This window comes from Pteropus medius, unplaced genomic scaffold (genome assembly GCF_902729225.1).
Source record: "Pteropus medius unplaced genomic scaffold, Ma_sr-lr_union100, whole genome shotgun sequence".
NCBI classification, from domain to species: domain Eukaryota; kingdom Metazoa; phylum Chordata; class Mammalia; order Chiroptera; family Pteropodidae; genus Pteropus; species Pteropus medius.
In genome coordinates this window covers 15,979,944-16,005,018 of record NW_024349796.1, presented here as the reverse complement: position 1 = coordinate 16,005,018, position 25,075 = coordinate 15,979,944, and the positions used below count along the sequence as shown (strand labels likewise).

General features: G+C 38.7%; 1 protein-coding gene and 1 pseudogene across 6 annotated transcripts in view; one reads left to right on the top strand and one right to left on the bottom strand.

The window, feature by feature from the left end:
• Positions 1-25,075, top strand: part of KCNT2 (potassium sodium-activated channel subfamily T member 2) — a 205,063-nt gene that overhangs the window by 164,407 nt on the left and 15,581 nt on the right. For 4 of the 6 annotated variants that reach the window (XM_039883458.1, XM_039883457.1, XM_039883456.1 and 1 more), the window contains 6 exons: positions 3,913-4,047; positions 7,501-7,612; positions 10,262-10,363; positions 13,589-13,672; positions 14,544-14,672; positions 19,641-19,661. In XM_039883458.1, the coding sequence (XP_039739392.1) occupies positions 3,913-4,047; positions 7,501-7,612; positions 10,262-10,363; positions 13,589-13,672; positions 14,544-14,672; positions 19,641-19,661 (583 nt within the window). The remainder of the gene's footprint in view (positions 1-3,912; positions 4,048-7,500; positions 7,613-10,261; positions 10,364-13,588; positions 13,673-14,543; positions 14,673-19,640; positions 19,662-25,075) is intronic. The other 2 variants (XM_039883459.1, XM_039883461.1) reach the window with 1 other exon arrangement.
• LOC120619362 (uncharacterized) lies at positions 4,922-5,040 on the bottom strand (annotated as a pseudogene).

Below are 25,075 nucleotides of genomic sequence, written 5' to 3'. Positions count from 1 at the left end.
CTTGGCCTGGGCTTGCCCTGTCCTTGTTCACTGCGCAAACTCCTACTCACCCTTCAACGTCTAACTTACATGTCACCCCTGTGACATGATCCCCAGTTCTGCCTTCTGAGTGCAACCTATTATTTTTTTCAGATACAGATCGTAAATGTGTGTTTTCGTACATGTGCTCCAAAAAATCTAGATTTTTTTATAGTACAAGATAACATGATATTTGTTTCTGCATATGACTGAGTATATTAAAATGTCTACTTTATGAAAGGTTTTGGATACATATGTGCTGAGTGAATCGATGCATGAAAATAAATACAACAGGTTAAGTGATTTTTCAAGAAGCTTCTAGGTTATGAATCTTTCCCCAAATCTGCATGTAAGATTTTGGTTATAATAAATATTTACTCAACAATATATATTGAGATCCATCATTTAAAAGGTCAATTAGCTTAATTTTCTATAATACATATATTGCAGGATTACATCTACTATATTTATTTATCGACATGTTGCTATGCTAAGGGACATGTTGGAATTCTGTATATCCCTTAGAGAAATTGGCTCTGAATAGGAGGCTAATTTAGTTTCCTACACTTTGGGTCACATAAGAAAAAATTATTAGTTCTTCATTTTAAAAGGCCTTCTCTGCATAAATAATTTTAAAACTCACTGATAAGACTTTTTAGTCATAACTCAGGATATCGATTCAATATTTTTGTAGATTAATGCCATAATGTTTCTGATTTAGAAAGCAGGAGTACGACTTTTTATAATTCTGGGTGCCCTGCATTATTCATAACAAGTACGAATGTCATTTTCTAATTAATGTTAAGAAAAAAAAAAACACCTAAAGTTAATCTTGTCGATGTTGTTTCATTTTGGAAATGCAAACTAAGTCAAGTGACTTCCTTTCCCTAGAAGAGCTGCCACTGTTGTGACATTGTGTTTCATTTTGTAACCCATCTGCTACGCAGGCCAGATATGCATTTTCTGGATGCAATCTGTTGGTTTCCAATGGTTTACTACATGGTGGGCTCTATTGACAAGTAGGTGACAAAGTCTTTGGCACACTAACTAGTGTGATGTCTTGTGGTTTGTCCTGTGCTGTGCCCCGTGTTGCATGCTGAGTGTCATTTGCCATAGTAGCATTGCAAAGATGATGTATTTTGCATGTAGAGCATATGTTCTCGTGTTCTACATCTTGTATTCAAACTTTCTGAGTAGTAATCTGTTGTTGAATTCGAGCGAATTCTGCTGCATGCCGGTTCTGTAAATTCTGTCCAGTTTCTAAAGCTGTTTCGGTTTTCTGTCATCTACGGCAATACCATTATTCCTGTTGGCATCACGGGAGAGAACACGAAAGGGTTCAGCACGGTGATGCGTTCGTTGATGCCATTATAACTTCTGGAAACCTTCCAAATAATTCAGAAACGCTCATGTGAAGTCGGAGTTATAAATTGGAGCATTTCCTTAAAAGATCGTTTTATTCTAGTAACATCTGAGTCTATAATTTCTAAACTTTTGTTCATTAAAAGGTCAAATATGTGCAACGCATTAGTATTAAAATACAAATACGTTGACAGTATTCAATTAAAATTCATTAGAACAGTATATTTAAAAGAAAGAATAAATTCCTAGGATTAGAGATGAAACAGATTTGGGTCATGGAGGTTCATGATACTACTGTCCTTTTTTGTTTCTGCTCGAAATTCTCCCTAAAAACAAACAAACGAAAAACTCTTCAGATGAATTAGAGCACACAAACACTTCCTTATTCTCATACATTCACATTCTAGTTCTTGAAAAGGGTAGAAAGGGAGGCACTGCCAATTAGATTATCTGTAACTTTTTTTTTTTCATTTACTGTTTTCTTAGGCGGCCCTCTAGTGGCCAAACTGTGTAAAGCAACCAGGCTGAAGACGCCTTGTAGGCAGAAGAGAGAGCGGGGAGAAAGTGTGATAGACAGGAGTTATAAGAATAAAGTAGCAGCCTAATGGGAAAAAAAAGGAAAAAAGAATGCAATGCGATATTAAATGAATATAAAATAATTTAAAGTTAAAACACAAAGAACGGAAATGTTTTTAGATGGTTCGTAAATGCCCTTCCAAATTTTTTTTATTTTCTATTGATTTTAACTCATTTAATAATAATTACTAAAATCAACTGCCATGATTATGTGTAAACTACAACAGCCAGCATTTTGAGTATGGAATTAACTGATACATTTAGGTCTAGGGATTAGCAATTTAGCACGAGTGCTCTCACAGTGGAATTTTTGTCAAGTTTCAACTTCATTGATTCGTTGCGGATGAAATATTCATCTTTCCCATCGTAATTTCTATCTCTTTATCTTTCTTCCAGTCAGGCTTACCTTCTACCACCTTATCTTTCCCTCCTCCTATCTAGATATTTACAATAGAGATATCATTTTTCATGGGGGAAAAAAGATTGTAAGAACTGTAATATGAGAAAGTTAATTAAAATTATAATAAGGTGGGTTGAAAGCATATGACTTAGGCATCAATTCTATGGTCCATTAGGGCCCATATCACTTTCACTTTCCACCTAGTTCTTTCCTTCTTTAAAATGTATTTTAATAGTTTGAGAACAATTATGATGAATTTCCTAGGTAAAAGGAACACTCAAGTAAAGTATTCCCAGGGATTCAAACTTAGTCAGCAGGTTGATTGGATGCCGCGGTCCTGACTCCTCTCACCATAGGAAATTTATTTGGGATAACATTCTGTTTTCACAGTTCTAGCCCTAAACTCTATCACAGATCATTGATCCTGATTCATGTGAAATAGTTTTTCTGGACTATTCCTGGGGATCTCGGACTCCAAGCTTTGGCAATACTCTCTCGCCTCTTAAAGAACTCCCGCCTCCTGCCTTTCCATGTGACATTGGCTGATCCTACCATCATCATACACCAGGGGAAGATCTTCAGGGAGCTGACTCTCCAGTTTAAGAATCCAAAAGGAACTACTATTCTTTACGTTCCTATTTTAAATCAGACACGGAATTCAATTAGGCTGATTCTTCTTATCTGTCATCAGTCAACTCTAAAACATTCTCGCACTCATTCGAATTTAGTCTCATGCAATTCAGTCCCATTTTTCTAGTTCATATGAAGCAGAGGCAGTGAGATAATGGCTTCCTTATTTCAGCTTCAACGGTAACATTTTCTTTTAATTCAATGCTAGGTAATGTGTTTATCGGTGACAGGGGAATGTGCATCCTAGTTCAGCTCAATTATTTCATACAACCAAAGAAATCAGGTTACTCAATCACTTGCTCAAAAACTGTAGGCTGGAGAAACGGTAGGCTGGAATACCACCGATATTTATATATTTTACATGCTCTTGGCTGTGTAGAACCGATCTATAACATGTAGCTTTACACAAATAATACAAATGTAAAAATAAACATTTTGCAGTTTTATGTTTCTATTAGGCGTGAGCACCTAAATTAGTATAAGTATTTATATCTATTCTTACCAAAAGCACCTTAGAGATTAAAAAAAAAAAATCGTAAGCATGTCTTTGAAATACTGTGCTGTTAAAAACAAGGTTCTAACACATTCTATTTCTATTTGATGGCAAAATGGGTGTTTTATTTATATAATTAATATTATTTAAGATTCTTAACGCATATGCTTCAAAAACAGCTGCAGGATAATGAAACACAAAGAGTCCAAAAATACAAATTATTTTGTATCAGTAGAGATTATGTGATCGTCTCCATTCACGCCTACTAGTGCACTTCATCAAAGCCACCTGGAAGGGCAGCCTTTACAAGCATGGGGGGTGGGGGAGCATAAAAAGCAGGATCATAAAAGATCACGAGTAAGCAAGCTTTAGCACCAGCCCTAGCACTGCGATTTACTGAAGGTCCCTTTTTCTCTGTCAATTTCTATCAAAGCCTAGATGACTTGCTCAGGTGTGGGGTGACTTTTGCTGCCAACATGGTGGTGGTGGACAAGGAGAGCACCATGAGCGCCGAGGAAGACTACATGGCCGACGCCAAGACGATCGTGAACGTGCAGACCCTGTTCAGGTAAGAGTCTGGTAGCCCAGCCCTGTCACCGACTTCCGGCTGAACACCCGTGAGACAGCTGACTCTGACTCTGTGTGTAAGGAATGAGCGCAAGACACTTAGCACTCAGACTACCTTCATTCGTTTGATCATAAAATAAATGCTTCTTTGGCTCCTAATGGTTGACTGGCACTGCGTGAAGTTAAATTTTTAACAGCAGGTCCGTTATTCTTCTTCAAATAAATACAATAATCATCCATTTTCCTGTATGATTTAACAATAATAAATTTGAAGAAGTATTGTGCAGTGAGGGACTGTGTGTGTTTTAATTTGGGTGTTACGCCTAGCCATGGCCAATGGCGTGCACTTCCATACTGGGTACCCAGGAAGGAAAAGTCACAAGGCGACAAGCAGGTCATTTACCCACGTTTGGAGCCAACTCGCCACCTTAGCCTATCTCCCTGTCTTTCCTGAATTAAACTCACCCAGCTAGGAATTCCCACTATGGGCACGTTTGGGGAAATCCTGATAAAAGCGCATGCTGGACGCAAAGTCAGAATCACCTGTAAGTCAAGATATCCGTGTCACCTGGGGTGATTCTTCCTGAAATCATTTTAAAACGTAAATATGCGAAATAGCATCGTTTCAGTTTTATGACTTTTGTGGAAGTTTAAAGGAAATATCCGACCTTCCAAATTATGAAAGTAAATAAAACAACACGAACTCTGTCATCGCCACCTCCACTCACCCCACCCTCAAGGCCTCAGATTGAGCAAAGCACATATTGAGGGCAATTATTTATTTTATTTATTTTTTTAGAGGAGGCAACCTTTGGTTGACCTCACAGATTGCAAGGGCCTCGTCAGCTTACAATCCCTTATTTTTTTATTTTCTACACCTACAGCACCTGGTCTTTCTAGGGGGTCTCCCATCCAAGTACTAACCAGGCCCGACCCTGCTTAGCTTCCGAGGACGGATGGGATTGGGCGCGTTCGGGGTGGCGTGGCTGAGGACCAATTATTTGTTTATAGTTTGAGTTCAGAATGCAGAAAACAGAGCCTAGACGGGAGTCCCGCGGTTTATTATATAATCTTTGGCAAATGACTTTCCTTCTCTAAATCTCAATGCCTTAATCACAGGTTGTTAGAGATTTAAAAATATACGTGTCTGGTACTTTTCGATTACTCAATAAATGTTAGCTGCTATCGTTGTTAGCAGTGAAATGACCTCATCCAGGGGGCAGAGAGGGAAAGCCACAGAGCCTGGAACCACACGGCACAGATTTCGCCTAGCACGGCCTCTGTCCCGAGTCCCAGCAGACGCCTAGGAGCTCTGTGACCTTGAGTGGTGTCTTAACCTTGTCGAAACGACTTCCCCCCTCTATAAAACGCCTATGGAAAATCATGAACCCTTTTGCAGTGTTCACATAAAGACAGGAAACCAGGAATATAAAGACTGTCATAGCACATGGACAACTAGACCCTCGGGTTATGGGGACACGGCAATTCATTTAGGACAGAGCTGACGTGTTATTGAGTTATAGTGAACAGTACAAATAGTACGTTTAAAGGTAGCACAGCACAGGTTTAAACCATGGCGGACAGAAGCAATTCTTTTTTCTCTAGAGAGTGAGAAAGGAAATTACAGGGTAGAAAATTAATTCAGAAAGATGAGATTTATGGTCAATAAAGTAAAATTATACTTTTTAAAAAAAAACTTATGCTTGACAAAAGCTAATTATAATTTAGACAGGAGAGGATATCCTGGGTGTTTTCGATGAAACATGCCATTTTAATTTTCGACTGCCTGTGAGTTTATTTCTATTATGGTGATGTTTCTATTTATTCGACTTTTATTATATATTGTATGAATGAATTATTTGGATTCCAAGATCATAATACAGCCCCATCTTACAGAGAGGCGCAGAGGAGGCGATCGCGTGTTAAAAGAATGAACCATGAACAGATGACTCAGTCTGGGTCCCCGAACTGTTAAGATTACCGGCCTTCAGCAGAATATTTTAGAAATTATGCATTTTTTACCTGCATATGCACATCTGCACTAAATAGTTGCAAACAGATATTTCAAAAGAACTATTGATATCCAAACTGAAAAGTGATCACTTCTGTCTTCTCCTGTCCTATGCCCAGAAACGCATGACAGTCTCCCTTTCGAGTCCTTGAGAGTTGGTTCCAGGACCCCCAGAGACCAAAACCCGTGGATGCCCAGGTCCCTTATAAAACTGGCCTAGTATTAGCATATAGCCTACCACATCCTCCCGTGTGCTTTAAGTCACCTCTAGATTACATATAATAATACGGCGTAAATGCTGGGTAAGTAGTTATTTTACTGTATTGTTTAGGGAGTAAGGACAAGAGAAGAAAAGACTGTATATGTTCAGCATAAACTTCGACACCTCATATTTGTGGTAGTGTCGACGCTACTTGTCTAAAACAGGTGTTTCGTGTATCTAAGTGTGTCTATGGGCCTATATATTAACGTACACCCTTGATATTCAGAAATAGTCTCAGATACATGACAGACTGACATTTATAGTGTGTTTATTAGCCTGAGCTCAGGTGTGGTTCGGCCTCTGCTGGGAATTTTAAGGGGCCATCACTGAGCTTAGAGACGCGGTGTGTGGAGAACAAAGCTGGTCACCAGCTGAAGTGGCCGCCACCCAGGACCTCAAAGTACGTGAACCAGGGAGCCACCCGCAGTGCACAGAGGCCAGCTAGGGACCGGATCAATGACGGCAGCGATAAAAAGGCACTTGCTATGGTATTACCCGCCCCGCTTTCTGGGCTGGGGGTGAGAAGTGTGTGTGTGTGTGTGTGTGTGCGTGCGCGCACGCGAGTGCGCGCAGCAGATGAATGGAGGGAAAAGCAAGTGCAGAGCTGTGGGACATGTGCAAATTCTCAAGATCCCCCGAGAACAACGTCAGTTGAGTTTTGGCCTCAATTCACTACAATGAAATGTTATTTCAGTGGAAACATCTGCTCTTCTTGGAAGTTCATTATATTCATATTTGACGTTGCAAATTGTGTGCTCTGAGAACAGGGAGCGACCGGGGATCGAAGAGCTCACACCAGGGACGATAAGCTCATCGTGTGACACGTTTGCCAAAATATGCTATTTATCTTAAAATTTTCCATTTCAATATTATCCGCAGAGTAACCTTGTAACGTTGTAAATTAGCACTGTGAGTTTCTCCCCTATGCTGTTTCATAATTGTAGACGGAAAATGTCTAATGAAAGCCAAACTACGGAATTTGTTTGTGTTGGAGCGCTAAAACGTTGCTTAAAATATTCCTACATTTTTCCTGCGTTGTACACAACCGCTTTTGTGGCACTGCCTGCTGTTGCAATCCACGTAGTCTTATGCCCGAGGCTGGGACTCGCTCGCTCCCATGTTGTTATAGAAAAATACCATGTCACGTTGTTCGTGTAACGCAAACTTTTCTTGACCCGCAGGTTGTTTTCTAGTCTCAGCATCATCACAGAGCTCACCCACCCGGCCAACATGAGATTCATGCAGTTCAGAGCCAAAGACTGTTATTCCCTTGCTCTTTCGAAACTGGAAAAGGTGAGTCACATTGAACTGTTTTGGTTGAAAGAATAACTCTGGAACTTTGTCTGTGGAGAAAGAAATGCCATGATATAGTAAAAGTAAACATCTGTTTCGAATTGCTTTAGGGGAGCTAAAAATCTTTATATATATATATTTTTTTTTTAATGTGAATTTGTGGATTTGAACTGTTCCTATCGCAAGTGACTTTATTTATATTGTTTTTCACAGTGCAAATTTCACACTATTTTCTCTGAATTTGTAAAATCTATCGGAAAATTTCCCGGACATCAGTCCCCCTCTCGCTTACACTCTCGTTTGCGTCTGATCTTTCTCGTTGTCCATTTTTGCTGCTGGGTTGTTCCGTTTTGCTCTACGTTACCCTTCGTCTCATGGATGTCCCCATCGCTGCCACTGTTTTCCCCACGCTACTTCCCATGTGTGGTCAGCGGTCCCGGGGGGTCGCTGACGCGCTAACGAAGCAGGTGTAGCAGGCGTCAGAACCGCAGGGCAAGAGCTACGCAGAGATGGACGACGTGACGAGAAATCGTGAGGCGGAGAAGGTGACAATAACAGCAGAAGGAGGGATCCTCGCCTCGTTTCCTTGTCAAGACTTATTTCATTTCTCTCGATTTGATGCATTTCATTTAAAAAAAAAAAAGCCTTTTTATTCACGGTTATGGCACAATGTGCTTCGAGACCACTTCCTTTAAAACTGCTTTTGAATGATCGCCATTCCCCAGTGATGGTCATAATTACGCTTTAGCGATCCTGTGGTAATTACGCCCTGATGTAAGAAGCAGAGTCATAAAAATGTGAGATGACTAGTGTTTTAATAAGAAAAACATATTGGGTCTTTGGCCCTAGTTCTTGACACATAGCTTCAAAAACCCTTGAAATTTCCTGAGCGATAGGAGTGTCTTTTGTTAATCATCTTTTTCAGTCGTACCGGATAGTATGCTAACGAGGCAACATATGGGCCGGTCTTTTGGAGGGTACGAAAACAAACAAACAAAAATATTCTAGACTCAGCGGTGAGTCATTCACTTCAACTGCAAAACCACAGAAGTGTGCTTCGCCACTGTGTGCCCCACGCCCCTCGTTAGCTAGCAGAGCAAGCAGGAAAAAGGTCACGGTCCTTCAACCGGGAGACCCCGGCGACTCACAGCGGTCAGCCCTCAAGGACGGAAACGACCGGAGAGGCCAAGTGCAACCCCAACCATCCATCCGGTGGTTCCCACTCGGCCCCGCGACAGGTCCTGGCCCTCAGAGTCTCGGGGGTCTCAGCCCTTCGCTCTGGCTTCTTGCTGCGACGTGGGCTTAAGCTACCGTGGCTTTGGTCTCCCCGGGATGCTGCCCACACCTCAGGAACCCGATTCGGCCCCAAGTTCACAGGAAAAGCTAATAACCCTGCAATCAAGTCAGATCATTCCAGCCATCTCCAGCCACCTACATGGACTATTCAGACTAGGTTTTCTTGACACTCAGGCTAATAAATTAGAGAATACATTGCGACCTAGTGGACACGGACACAAATTGGGACGCCGCCTGGCGTCCTTCCTTTTTACCTTCTCCCTACATCTCAAATGAGGACGTTCTTAGAGTCTGGAAGTCTTCTCAGCCAGGTAGACACGAGTGACATGGCGGACTGACCCCTCCTGCTCCTTGGAGGGGCGGGCGCCGAGTCCCAACCTTGTCCTTCTCCCAGGGGAGCCAAGGTCAAGTCACTGTCGACCTGTCAGCACAATGAGCAGCAGCCATAGCCCTGTTCATCTCCACGACTCATCCTTCAGCCAGACCCCCTCTGAAATGGTGGACGGGAGGTCCCCCTGCCCGTGTGGTCCCCCACGTCTGCTACACTAGGAACGGGTGTTGCTTCCACTGCCCCGAGAGTCGGGGCTGCTTTTCTGACTTGCTTAGCTGTATCAGTCCTGCTCGGTAAAAGGAAGTCGGCCACAAAGGAAACCAGCATTTTTGAGATGACCATCAGCTAAGTCCAAGAGTAACCTGCACGCTTAAGAAATACCTTCCAGTCTTACACAAATATTTGCTCTCATGTCTTCATTTATGGAAGGAAGATAACAGAATTTTTCAAAAGAAATGCCCATACACCAAACCACACACACACACACACACAATTTTATTTCTTTTTCTTTTCTCTGTTTTTTCATTTACAGAAGCTTAGCTGCACGTTGGTGCAGCTGGCACAATTTAAAGGGCATGTAATGAAAACTCGGATGCCAGAAGCTAGAAGAAACCACTGCATGTGACGGCTCCAACCTGCCTATTGTTTTGCCCTCACATATGAGAATATTCGGTAGAGATCTTCTAGGTGTTATAAGTTATGTGGCTTTAGGGTTTTATTTTTAGTCTCATTAAATGTTTTTATTGTGTTCTTTTCAGAAGTAGGTATGAAGAATAAATGTCGACTGTCTAAAGGATTAACCTTTCTTAACTATTGGCTATTTTAAATGATCAAGAAACCTTAGTCATGAAAATTAAAGAAATGTGTTAAAAATACAATTATAAATGAAGTAATGACACATTCAAAGCTAAGAACCATGTAATAAAAATACCTTGTTCACGTACGTCAGGAAAATTTAACTAAGCAGAGAAGCGTAAATTACAGAATGCTCACGAATTTTTCGATTTCAAATTTCTGAACAGAAAGAACGAGAGAGAGGTTCTAATTTGGCTTTTATGTTCCGACTGCCTTTTGCTGCGGGGAGGGTGTTTAGCATCAGTATGCTGGACACACTTCTTTACCAGGTACGCGATCTTTCCTTTTTGCTCTCTAATATGCTTATTCTATATTTCATTTGGATTTTATTAAATAAATAATATAACTAGGGTTTCTCGTGGAGCTGTTAACTCAACATTGGCTCTGGAAGTAATTCAATATTTTATTTCATGTATTTAAGGACATCGATGTGCCTATAAAACGTTTTGTAAGAAAAAAACATTTTTCGGAACAATCTAAGAAATAATTTTTAGGCATTCTTTAGCTTAAATTTTTAAGGATTCTTTAGCCTAAACCAGTGTCCTACAATGTTTACTGTGACATTTTAATACATGTTGCATGTTGCTATATCTTTATTACTAGACTAAAAAAAAAAGCTAAGGAAAAATTACTAGGTTAAAGAAATAGCCGTTTTATAACGCGTATTTTTAAAAAATAAGATATCAAAATCGATGCCAATAAACTGATAAACCAAGGACATTTTAAACATCTGCTAATTATCACCTGTTTTAGAAAAATATGAAAAAAGATTTTACAAACAACTAAAAACCACTTAGTTTGTTCTGGAAGGCCAAAGTTAACACTGTCATTTTATCATAAGAAGTTCATAGAGATGTTATTTTACGCAAATATGTTTTAAAATTTTTTGACTCTGCTATAAACTGAATAGCAGTAAAATTTCATATTCTCAGATTCAAGTAATCGATTTCGAAATATTTCCATTAAGAGAAAAAAGATATTCATAGGGCTGCCATGCGAGAACTTTAATCTCGAATTCAGCGTTCGAACATTTCGTTGTGCTTATACACATTTTATGTACCCTCTTCTGAACAAACTAATCTAAAGCTAGTTAAAGCTTTTCTATTGGCCTTTGGGCTCATGACGGCCCTGAGTGTGCCTCTAGCAATGTCACATGTCACAAACCACGTGCTTCTGCCAGATAAGTGCAGGAGCACAGCCAGCCAGGGAGAGCGAGCACTCCCGTTTGCCTTAAGGTTCTCGGATGCATTAGTGGGCACTGCAGGGCAGTGGGGGGCGGGGGCCAAGGGGTTCCCACCCTTTGCAAACACAGGTTACCCCGCACGTAATTCTGATCATTACCAAGGAGGTCGGAGGGGAGGAAAAGCTATAATTTCTTTCTCTTCGTTTTTATCTCACATTTTTCATAATAAGATACAAGAAGTTCTATGTTTTCTAGAGCTATTTCAGAAACAGTGAACTAGAAAAATAACTTTCAAAGTAGTAACTGCCAATTTACCTTCTCTTGACCGCAAATGAGATATAATCGTGGTCCGTTTTTCAGACAGGTGAAGAGGACTAAGTCATGGGTTATAGATATAAAAACATATATATGATTCCTCAAATTATATAATAAGCATTCTTATGTTTTTAAGTATACTATATACCATCTAATTATTATGGTTAATGAATTAAGCTCATCTTCTTAAGAATGTTTATATTGTATATTCGAAAACTATTATTAATGACTACAATTGTGTAGTGATTTATCATTGATGTAATTCTACCCTAGACATCGTTGTGTTTGTTTCCCCAAAGGAAACTGTGATGTCGGCAGTGTCCTCACTCACGATAAATAGATGAGACGCAAGGGCTCACAGAGAAACTACCTAGGGGCTAGTGTGACCCCTCGACATCAGGCCATGCACACGTCATCGGATCACTCCTGCCCATCCCTGTCCCTGTGGGGAACAATCCCACCCTTGTAGAGCGTTTGAATTTTTTATGATACTTTAACTTACTGAAAGATTTTTTTCCCTCTGTTACATTTCAATGGACCCTTTCCTCCTTCCCACTTGAAACACAGATCGCTTTTATATTTTAATAATTGTTAGTAACATCATCTTTGTAAAGCTAGGAAATCAATTATTAAAAAATAAGTATTATCTAAAGTAAAGTTAAATAGAGCTAAGTGAAACCGAAAAGTCTTCTATGGTTGAATTTCATGAGATTTACTGCAGGGGTTTGTAACGTGTGAGGCTGAGCACATCTTTCCGGCTCACTCCTACTCTTTGTCTGTGCCCTGAGGAAGTTACAGGACAAATGACCTCTGGACAAGGAATGTGTTGGTGGCGAATACAGTAGACAAATTAGCTGTATTACCGCATCTGACTCTAAAATAACTTAAAACAGTCATGTTCCAGATCTTTAGTGTGTTTTCTCTTTCATGAGTACTTTCTATTTCTCATCTTGGAAAATAGTCTTAAGTGCCTGAGAATTTGTTTCTAAATCCTTCTTTAGCAGACACCGAGTTAGAGATGAAGTTAAAGGATACTCTATAAAGGCGTATGTCACAACTTTTCTTGGTGGCCCTCTATAATATTCGCGTCGTAACCGCTGGGAGACTAATACATGTTGAAAGCCGAAAGGCCACTTCTTTGGCCTGAATAAAGGAAATGGACATGTTTGCTCTCCTTAGATGGAAGAATTTAGGTTTTTGATACCAGGTGTTGGTAAAATGAACTAGTAATCAAGGAAGTGGGTTAGCAGATTTACTTAAAAAGCATTATAACTTGTAAAAAATCTTTGCCATCTTTGCTATGCAAAATAAGCAGATTATTTACGTTTTTCATTTTTAAACATTTGAAGATCGAACTGAAGGCAGTCATTTTATACAATTTATAAATAATTGCTACATGTTATGGCAAAACATGCCTTGTCTTGCTTGAAAGCTTTTTTCACTCGGAGCTAAGAATAAATCGAAGAAACTGGAAGCATCATTAACGCTAAATACTGAGTGGTGTTCTAGCAACATACTAAACTATATCTTATTGTTAGACCACAAAATGACATTTAATACTAAGCTATTAATTCATTAATATTCAGATTTATTTAAATACTAGAAATGTATTCTACTAGCATAGAGCTTAATCCTAAAAAAACTTATTGAAATATTTCATGGCAAATTTTAGTTCTTTCAAGTTTTTATGATATTCTCTATATCAACATATTTTTATTAAAATCTAAAAATGTTTCTATCATGCTTAGCAGCATGCATAAAATTTAAGCATATCGAGATATTCTAGAGAACAATTATTCCCCACATCTCCTTAAGGACAGCGTAACGGTGCATGTGTATTTAGGACTCTGACAAGATAGACTTTGATTTCCTTTTTTACGGAAACTCAATGATGTGTTACGAGAAATAACCTTTTAGAAGTGAGACGGCGTTCGCACTGCTAGCTGCTCCGCACCTTTCATACCCGTAGTAAGGAGCTGTTTTGTTTATATTGCAGTCATTTGTGAAGGACTACATGATTTCTGTCACCAGACTCCTGCTGGGATTGGACACCACCCCGGGGTCGGGCTTCCTCTGTTCTGTAAGTTAATCGTTTCTGCGAGAGAAGATTGTTCGCGTAGACGGTCTGAAATCCATCTCAATGGACTTTGGCTAACTCTTCGACGTCATTTTTTTTTCTCTAATATCTGCTCAAAACTAGCATCATGGTTTTTTAAGTCCTTAAAATATGTTCAAGAGAACACATTATTTGAAATTAATATTCATGGTAAATAGCCATTCCGTCCACAGTTCAGAACAGGTGTTTTTTTTCTAGCTGGTGATTTGAGGCCGAAGGTTTCTGACCCAGGAGGCCATGCTGTGGAGGGCAACCGCGATGGCACAGGAGGCCTGTGATTTACGGCTGAGTGTGCCAGGACTAAGTGTGTTTCATGAAGAGACTTGCCAACGATTCAGATTTAGGACTAGCAGAGGGACTAGTTGTTACGTCTCTAGTCTGCGAGCCTGCGCTCATTCTGCTAACGTCTTCCTCAATGCAGGTGTCATGAGAACTTTGGATGGGCAGTTCTTTTTTGTGCCAAAGTGTCCTTCGCACTGTAAAATTTGTAGCATCGGCAGACCCTGTCCACTAACTCTAGTAGCAGCGTCAAGTTATTGCAACATTCAAAAACACATCTCCCAGTCAATGACCAGTGCCTAATGTCTCCTGGATTGAACGAATACAACGTCATGCTGCCACAAATTGAGTAGCTGGTTTCTTAGGATTGGGGGAACCCCAGGGATAAGGCTGAGATGGGGTGCAACTAATCAGCTTAACACGTGGATAAGCACTTGTGACTTGGCACTTTGAGAATTCAAAGTATCGATAGATTCTAACCTTAAGAAGTGAAAATTAACCACCGAGTTTTTATATCTTCCCAAGTTAACGTGTAAATGATTTGTACGTATTCTAGATGAAAATCACCGAGGATGACTTATGGATCAGAACGTACGCCCGGCTGTATCAGAAGCTGTGTTCCTCCTCCGGGGACATCCCCATCGGGATCTACCGGACTGAGTCTCAGAAACTTACGACATCTGAGGTTTGGAACCAAAATATTGCTTTGAATGTTTCATCTGATTGAAGGCAGCCATTCCCAACCTTGACTGACTTCTGACAAATGTCAAAGAGACAAAAAGAATGCTGTCGGACACGTAGTAGTGGTTGCCAGCAAAAGCAAAAAAGAAAAAAAAAGAAAGAAAGAAAGAAAACACACAAAAAAACACTTATCAATTACTTGTTTAGGAAACTATGCCAGAATTTCTCAAAATATCGTTGGCTAAGGGATTATTCTAGAGTTTGTGGATTTGGGGCTCTGAGTGACTTCTGTAGATCTAGGATTTTAAACATTGATACATAAGAAAAGTTCTCAAGGCAAGCAATCTTGCTTATATACCCCTCAACTGCATGTATTAGCATTTATTTAAATAAAGGAGTCAAAACGGAGATGAGTTAATAAGCACTGAAACTCATACTTTTCAAACTCGAGATTAAAGACTATCCTGAAGCCAAGAAAAAACTCAAGTAGCAATGCCAGACCTTCCCAGAGAAAGGCTCGGTAATCTGAGAGCAAACTAGAGTTTATTAATACACGACACAATTTCCAATGGCTGCTCGCTGCTGCGAACATATCCACATTTTGATTTGGTCACATTATGTGGTTCTAAATATTTTATATACGCTTAGTAAACCATCATATTTTAAGTTATACTCTTTTATGAAACAAAAATTTTGGATAAATGCCTTATCCTATCTATATTTATAAAATTATTTAATATAAATGACGTTTTATATATTTTTTGATGGTTTACCTTCTCGATGTATTCTTCGGATACCTCAAAATTATTTAAAATTTTGGTTAACCATTCCTCTTTTTGGTCTTATACAAGATTACCTCAACAATGAGGCTCAGATCAGGTATATGCATTTTAATAGTACATGTCATCATTAAACCGATTTGTGATAAAATCAATGAATCCTTGTATGGAAAAGTGCTTTCTAGGAAGCATAAGAGTAATGGAATATATTTGTGTGGTTTTTTGTTAAAATTTGCAGTTTGACATTTAAATAAGGAATATTGAGTCCCGCAGGACATAGTTTAGTTTTTTCTGAGGTGCTTTCTGGTGGCTTCAGGAACACTAAAAGGAGATTTATTGGCATCTCTGCTGCTTAATCTGAGTTTGTCACTGGCTGTGGTCCCTGGGGTCACATGACAGAAAGCAAGACCAAATTAGAGAAAATCGGGAATGACCGACAGGAGAAACATGCCCGTTAAATAAGATAGTTTGCTCGGATGTGCCTAAAAATTTAAGAACAGTGGATCCCAAAAATTATCCGATTAAAGGTTAAGAGAAGGCAAATTCCTTTGCATCTAAATAATTAATCATTTCATATTTGAACCTGGCTAAGTACAAAGGTTTTAATACAGCAGAGATTGTCATGATCTTGTCTTCTACACAGGCTTTGTGAACTTGGACATTTGAACTCTGCCGTTGGTCAAGTGCATATCCACGTCAATCATTTTGTTTTATTAAGGGACTTTGTTGTGTGCTGTTCGCAGTACGGGTAGGGAAAGGTTATTTGAAAATTTGTTCTGCCATCAAGGAGCATTTAACACTATATGTTGTTCGGTTCTTCCCATCACAAATAAAGATCATCTTCATTAAATGCGTATAAATCCCCGAACCTCTTAAAAGAAAATTAAGTTAAATAAACATGACACTTCTTCCTGTGTTAAACTCAATTCATCTTTCAGCACATACATTTTCTGCCTATTATAGCAAAAGTGAGACGATTTAAATAACTAAAGATAAAAATAGGACCATCAAGCATTTTTACAGCACAGTATATTAAGGGCAGAAAAATATCTAAGGACAGAGAAATTAATATTACTCTGCATCCAAAATGAACTGACTACTGCAGTTGAGCTGGAATTCTACTTTTATTTTCCCATTAAATAAAGCAAAAACAGAACTGTTGCATTAAATGATAATTATAGTCTGGCAACATAAAAGGATGCACATGAGAAAGAGCTGTTTTCCCGGTCCGGTTACTATGAGAAGAACGAGCATATCGTGTGTTTCCTTATTTAAGAGTTCGCGCACCATGATGGGTAGGTTCGACCTTCCATCGTGGTTTTGCAAGGTGCAGAAGTCCCATTAAAGTGGATCTCCTTTAAGTCAGACTCGTGTTTAAATAAAAAGTGGTGTGGGGTGGGGGAGGGACATTAATAAAATATCAACTCAGTAAAGACCTTGGTTTTTATGGAAACCGGGCAGCAAGTCTGAGGTCGGGGACGTCCCCAGGACGGCAGTGAAAGCACCAGCACAGATCAAGAGCGACCTGGAGCAGAGGCTTCGGTGAGATTTTTTTCAGAAAGATGACGTCTGATGTTCAGACAAAGATTAGACAATTGCCAAAGAGTTTAGGATGAAGTACTGATAAGTAGCAACCTAATTAATCGATTCACAAAAGAAGACAGTTAAAACTTTAGGAACACACCGCCGCCAACAACAGAAAATGTATGCAGAATTGAATAGAAAACACGTTTCCTGTGTAGCTCATCTATAAATTGTACTTCGTCATAATATGCCCCTGAATTTAGATCTAACCAACATTAGACTTGAACAATTTCGGAATCGGGGGAGATGGAAAAAGGTAGCGGAATAGGCAGAAGACCGTTAATTCCTCTTCCTCCAGCGTGAGGAGTGAATAGATAAAAAGAAGAAATGAAAAATGTCACAATCAAACACGTTCCATAGAATCGGAGAGAGAAAAGCCAACAAATCCAGCTAAAAGAGGTAAATGTAGGTGCATCCTATGAGAGAGAAATCGAAGAGATTATGGTCGGAGTGGTTATAAAAATAGCATTTTTGGACTATTTAAACTATGAATTTATAACTGATAAAAGCAACGACAGACTTATAGCCACGAAGTAGTCATTTGAGACCCATTCATCGACCATCTCTGCACGTTATACTGCCAAGTGTTAAACTCTACCCTCTGCTATCAAGAATTTTTTATTAAATGCCAACATGTCACATAAGCATATCGTAGGAACAAATTAATGTAAATACTCTAGGCCTTGCTTCCTTGTTACTTCACGTATTTGAAAAAATACGTTTGAAAGGCAGGTTTGTATGCTATGTCATTTCTAGTCTGTCTTCAGTGTCTTACCAGATTCTATGTAGAGAAAAATTAGTTCTTATAAGTTACATCGCTGCTTTGCCTGGGAGAGTAGAGGAAACACGGATACTTTGGCAGACATCTCTGAGAAGACAAATGATGATAAAGAATATTTATCATTAAAATTACATAAGAGACCTGGAATGCGAGCTCAGAGTTTTCTGGTGGGCTAAGTATTGATATAAGGAGGATTCATACAAACAGAGTAAAGTGAGTCCGTAGAAAATAAGGTGCAGCTGGATCTGCCCCTTGTCAGCTGCTCACACCTCACCACACCAGAAGAACTTCTGCCACCAGCGATATGTGTCGAAGGGAATTTTTATAAACATCAGAATCTCCTGGGTCAAACAAAACGAAGAGGATGAACAAGGACCTCTTGGTGATAAAGAACAATATTTTTGTCTACAATCCTTTAACTTCAATTCAGACATCCCCAAGGCTCACTAAATTCACTTAAATTGTCGAGATTATTTATAATAATTATTCCAATTAAAGTGAATATTCATACTTTTCATTGAAGATGTCTTAAATTTTTTATGATAAAATGTTGCCCAAAATCCACTTGGGTATAATCTACCATACAGTATGTGATACGGTACTATCTTTCCAAAATCTGAAAAATTATGAGTTAGCGAATGTACTTGTCCCTATCTTTCTTCGTTAGGTGAGAAAACTTAGAACTGTATCTGCCTCTGGTTTTCCAGTGTACTGAAAATTGCTTTTACTTGAAGTGTCTATAACCAGTGAAAATTTTACTAGGAATTAGCAAAGGATCCTTTTAAAACATGTTAAAAGTGCCAGCATCTTTACGATGTACGCAGTAAATTTGTGGAATGTGTTAGTCTGACTGTCGGTCACCTCCATAGTCAATAAACCCTATAACTTTAAAAATGTGCATAATAGAGTGATCGCTGACACTCACAGCTACCAATCACTGCGTCTTTAAACTGGAATGCGAAATTTTAAATATATTATTAATATAAGTTTACCTGTTACAAAATCATTTTATTAAAATTATTTTAACAAAAATGAACATAGAATAGTTTTGAAACTCTAGCTGCCCATTCTCTCTGTTATTCACTCAAACAGCATTTATTCCCTTCGGCCATATGTTAAGAATCCTGAGATAAACAGCTGTAAGGAGCTTGTAATCTAACGTTTATTATGCGTATTTAATATTTGTGACAACAGTCAGAATGCTAGATAATGAGTCGGACTTGAGTGACATTACCCCAAAGAATATAATTCAAAATTTTACTTCTACCTCTTGAAAAGTGAATAGAATATTATTCTTTAAAACTGAAAAGAATAATAGGTAGCATCATTTTTACACACCCCAGATACTTAGGGGTTATATGGTGACTGGGCAGACCGGTTTTTTAGAGTCTAAAGACAATGGGGAAGCTGAGAATTTTTCTGTGAACTTACTTAAATTTATACATAGGGGAAAAACAACATTATAATCTCTAAATTTAAATTTTTTAATTAAAAAAATATAGCAGTTTCATAAGCTCCAATCATTTTCTTTTCTTCTAGTACTTTTTCTCTGAAAGCTTAGGAAGATAATTTTTAGAAATAACACCCCCCTATAAAAACAAACAATAAACGATCTAACAACCACTTTCTGGTAAACTGAAAACAATAGCTCATTCTTTACCTAATTTTATTCAAAGGCCCCATGATAAATAACAAAGCGCACAATTAGATTATCCGTGTTACGTATTTGTCACATTTGGTCCTTGGTGCTGATTGCTTCGTGTATGTATTGTCGAGTCATCATCTAAACTGTATTTTGTGTGTTTCTTTTTCCCTCCCTTTGTGTCAGTCTCAAGAAATAGCATCACAAGTAAGTATTTTGTTTGTCTCCCTTTCTTCAAATGGTTAAGTATGAATTCAGAGCTGTTAAAGGAAAAAGGTTACTAAGGACTGCATTCAATATTTCAGATTCTAAAATAAAATTCAGTTGAATTGCATAAATGCTTTATTTTCAAGTTATATTTTCCTAATTGGATGGCAAATTAATTTCACCTGTTGGTCTTCAAATTCTGTGTACGTACTAATCCAATCACTTGTTTTACTGCATGGTGTCATTACCAGGTCGGCCCCAGTGGCTACGCCTGGCCTGTCCTTGAGTGAGGTGTCCACCTCAAGCTGACGTGAAAATTTCATGCCTATTCTTAGATTTAATTACCTCTTGGTTAATTTGATTTTTCAAAATTCTCTTCCCTTCAGTATCTCACATAGTACAGAGAGATCAATGACCATTTTCCTTACTTAACTCCCATGATGAAAATCTATAACGGATGTTCGATGCCTCCTATGTTAAGCCAAATTTCTTTTTGCTAGATTTTAACACACAGTAGTCTCCCCTGACCCATTTTGCTTTGAGCAGGTCCAGTTACCTGCAGTCGATCACCGCTCAGAAATATTGAGTGGAAAATTTCAGAAATAAACAATTCACAAGGTTTAAATTGCATGCCAGTCTGAGTAGCGTGTTGAAATCTGTCACCATGACACTCTGGCCCACACGGGACGAGAATTATCCCTTAGTCCAGAGCGTTCACGCTGCATACACAGTATGATAAGATCTTTTGAGAGAAAAATCCTATTTTATCGTTAGTTATTATTGTTAATCTCTTACTGTGCCTAATTTATAAGTTAAACTGCATTATAGGTATGTATATATAGGAAAAAAACAGTAGAGGGTGTGGTGCCCGTGGTTTCAGGGTCCCCACGGGTAAGGTGGGATGACTACTCTACTGCGCATTCTAGCCATTCTTTATTGACACTCCCTCTGTCCCTGTTCCTGGTATCTCATTTATTCAGTTATTTTGTGTGACCAAATGAGGACTGGACTTGGAACCAGATGATCTGAGTTTGGCTTCTTTTACTAGCTACATGTGACCTTGGGCTATTCTCAACACATAGTGAAGATTAAGTACACAGCATATTATTGTCACTTCACGAGTTATAAAAAGGAAGAAATGTGTTAAGTGAATTTTCAGAGTAAGTAGCAAATGATTATGTGCAAAGTACATACAGTGACATAGATCTTATTTCGTTTTTCCCTGGTGTGCCCTTTTTGCGTACACCACAGCACTGGAAAATGTTTATGTCGATACACTTAAGTTTATAAATAATATACAGTAAGTATTCCTGTGATTTGAATAAATACTTTAAATCTTAATTGAACATAGACACATCCACTAAGCTTCAACGCATTCTAATTCAAACACACACACACACACACACACACACACACACACACACACACACACATTCCTCCCCGACTTGAGGTCACCTGTAATGTTTTTTCACTTTCTCTCAAAAAATTTTAGTCTTGAATTTTTTTTTTACTTTATTTTACAATTCCTAGTTATAATTTTTTCTAGCTCTATTGATTCTTGTTCATTTCCAACCCAGGAAAGCATTTCTTGCTTGCATTATTTACTTTCTTTAAGTTAATCAGAGTCTGCTGGCATACTTATAGCAAGAAGCAATTGGAATGGATCCGATCTCTTGGACTTGACTTAGCTACATAGTCATGGCTTTCTGTCCGCTTGACACCTGAAACCTCATGGAGATCACTCTTCACGGCACTGCCACAGGAAGCACATTGAGCCTTTGGTCTCAGCTCCTTGTTGAATGGCTGCTAGAACCTACCTGACCAGAAAGGAATAGAAAATTATAAGGTTGATCTAAGCCGACAAGGCCTTCGTAAGGGAGTGGTGACCTTGACGTGACAGTACGCTTGGGTTAATAATACTATTCTATGTGATTCTTTACATGAGAATACAGATATTCGTATCTACCAAGTCTTATATCATTGTATCTCTTCTTTAATTAAGGTATGACGTATGTCATAGAAATGTTCTTTCCTATGGCTCACTTATCCATAGTGACATATGCTTTAGGGCAGTGGTTCTCAAATGTTAGAAAAAGAAGGGGATTGTGTGCGCGTGTGTGTATGTGTGCGCGCGCGCGCATGTGTGTGTAAATGTTTGGGGCATAGTAGAATTGATGCTGTCCTCAATCACTGTGATAGTTTTCCATAACTTTATAGGTTTAGGTCCTTCCTTTTGAACTGTAATATACTGGAGGTGATAGCTCCCCTGACCTACTCTGAAGTGTGTAGGGTCTACACACACACACACACACACACGGTTGAAACCACTGCTTTGGGCTATATATTCCTGTAATTCTGGAAAACAATAAGTGAAAATTGTGCCGTGAAGGCGACAGTTAGCAACATAAGTATGATTCTAATAACGTAAACTATTTGAATACCTTTATGCACATGTTAAACCTGCGTGCTTATTTAATGTTCTTCTATTTGTTGATTTTTTGTTTGTTTATAAGTCAGTTTTGGAGTTTAAAGCTATCTGGGTGCACAAGGTACTTATGTATCACACATAAAAACCTGAACCTATAAACCCAAAATGACATTGAGTGTAAAATGAAAATATGCTTTTATATTTAGTTATTTCTAGACATAAAACAAGCCTTTTAGTTAAGAAAAACCACTTTCAGTTTTCTGACAAACCACAAGCTAAGGATGAGGAGGACGGTCTGGATGGGGCCACGCTCGGATCCTGACCTATGAGACACATCTGCGAGATTCCCTCGGTGACAACTCAGAATGTGTCAACCATAAATCAGACGGCACAGTTCAAGTCCATTCTAAAGGCTATAAAGCTATTCTTGAGGGGGTCGTGAATCCAGATTACAAGCACTCGCTTTCAAGCTACTGGGTGAATCGATCTATTTTAAAATACCACTTTGTTCCACACATTGCTCAATAACCTATGACATGAATAACTGTTCAATAAAAAGCTGAAAGTTGAATCGAGTCACTGAGGTGTGGGGTGTGTGTGTGTGTGTGTGTGTGTGTGTGGAGTGGAAAAGAAGCTTTGATATATTTTGTGAATCTGACATTTTCTACCTTTCTGAAAAGAATGAAAGTAAATTAAGCTATTTTAGGCATAGGAAACATTTTCTCATTTATACAGTTTTCAGTTCTTGTGAAGAAATATTTTTAGCCTCTTTTCGACCCTACTAAGCTTGATAAATATTTGGAAAATGATATGATTTTTAAAACTGATAGTGCATTAAATTTCTATGAAAATTGTTGGCATAGCCATATAAATTTTTAATCTCCTTATTGAACTACATCAACATGGTCCCAGAAGCATTGCTTATAAAATACACGTCTTAGTCTATTCAGACTGCTGTAACAAAATCCCACAGGCGGGGTGGCTTCAAAACGACAGAAATTCATTTCTCACAGCTCCAGAGGCCAGAAGTCTGAGATCAGGGTGGCAGTGGGGTCGGTGGGGGGCCCCTCAGGTCAGATAGGCTTTTTATTCCATCTTCACAGGGCAGAAGAGGCTGGGAGATCTGCAGGATCCCCGTTATGATCCCACTCACCAGGGCGGACCCTCAGGACCTGCTCGCCTCCCGAGACGCCCGCCCCCCCCACTAACACAGTCTCCTTTGGGGTTACGATTTCAACGTATGAATTTTGAGAGGACACAAACCAAACACTGAGATCAGATCACAGCAATAGGCAGATAACTTTTCTAACTCTTACAAACGTTAGCATGAAATCTTGATTTTTTTTAAGTTGATAACTACATTAGGCGTCTGACAATGACGGTACGAAAAAGTGGGCCCAGAGTCCTCGCGTTACTTATAAACTAGGACAAAGCGGCCCAGAGCAGAGCAAGAAACCTCTACTTTCACTTAAACTCTCATCCTCTTCTTCAGATTCACAAAACTTAAACCAAGAGATCTCTACCCGCAAATGTCTGTTTATAGCATCTTGATTTCTTATGAAATGTGGTCATTGATAGAGAAAACCACACCAAAAGTATGTCATTCTGTCTTTTTTTCATACCCATTTTCACCTACATATAACCCCTCATTATTTTTCTTTTGTTCTTTTCACTGTTTTTTTCCATGCAAGATCATGAACCATCATGCTAACTGATAAATTATTGGGCATTTGCTGAGACAGGCACTGTATTGTGCACATTTCATGTATTATCTCTTAGATCTCAGAGAAACACTGTGGGCAAAGTAAAACTAGAATTACCCTGTTTCAGGCAGGAAGTAGGATAATCTGAGAGAGTTAAATTACACGGCCAGGAACACGGCTGGTAAGTGGCGGAACCTGCAGTTAAAGCCAGGCCTGTCTGATGCCACGACACTTGCTTTTAACCTGTCGCTCTGACCCTAAACTCAGGGAAAGGTCCTACGATAAAGGCACTTTTGCGTATCCCAACACTGCCCTGTTTCCACTAGATCACAAGGTCCTGTTCAAAACACAGAGTCGCTACCAGCTGTGAATGACGGCAGAAAAGTATTTATAAATGAACCTTCTTTTAAAACACACAGGCGCACGCACATTCAGCACCCAGGAATAGAATACTGTTTCCACCCGTGAAGCTGATAATGTGGACATTTTCATTAAGATATATTAATATGATGGCTCTACAGAGAAGTTGATGGTTGGCAAAAGTTTTCTTCCTACATTAATGTGTTATATGAATTTGCACAACGTTTCTATGAGGTAGAAGATGGGTATTATTCTCATTTTACACAGAGTTTACGTAGTTTTGTTGTAGGAACAGAGCTAGGAAATATACAGAATATTGTGCAAATTTGTGTATTTTAATATATGAAAATTGTGTGTACTTTTCATGATGTCATATTGGAAGGATGCAAGAAAGGCATGCATATTTCAACATGTAATGAACAATCTGTGTGTCAGTTCAAATTTCTTAAAATTAATCCCCAAATCCTTCTAATTCTTTTTTTCTATAAAATGAAATATATAAAGAGATGTTACTTATTTTATTAAATTATTAACAAAAGGCCTTGTGAGTCTTATAGGTTTTGTATATAAATCATGATATTTCCTTCTTTGGGGAATTCAAAACAATGATGAATAGGATATTCAATATTGTTTCAGTAGGCTTCAGTTTGTGATTTAGATGTATTTTTGACATAATTCTCAATACACGTAACTAGGAAAAGCACTCACAAAGCCAGTGTTTCATCCTTTACTTGGAAGAGAATCTTTATCTCGCTTCTAAAATATTTTATGGTTGTGTGACTTGGATGATAAGTGGCATTATAGGAATGTAATGTTTTGAGAATTTGGTCTGGCAAGATTACCGTTTCCACATATTTGTAGGAAATCAAACTATTACAGAGACTTACGACTAGAAAGATCACATCAAATAAGGATTGTGATTA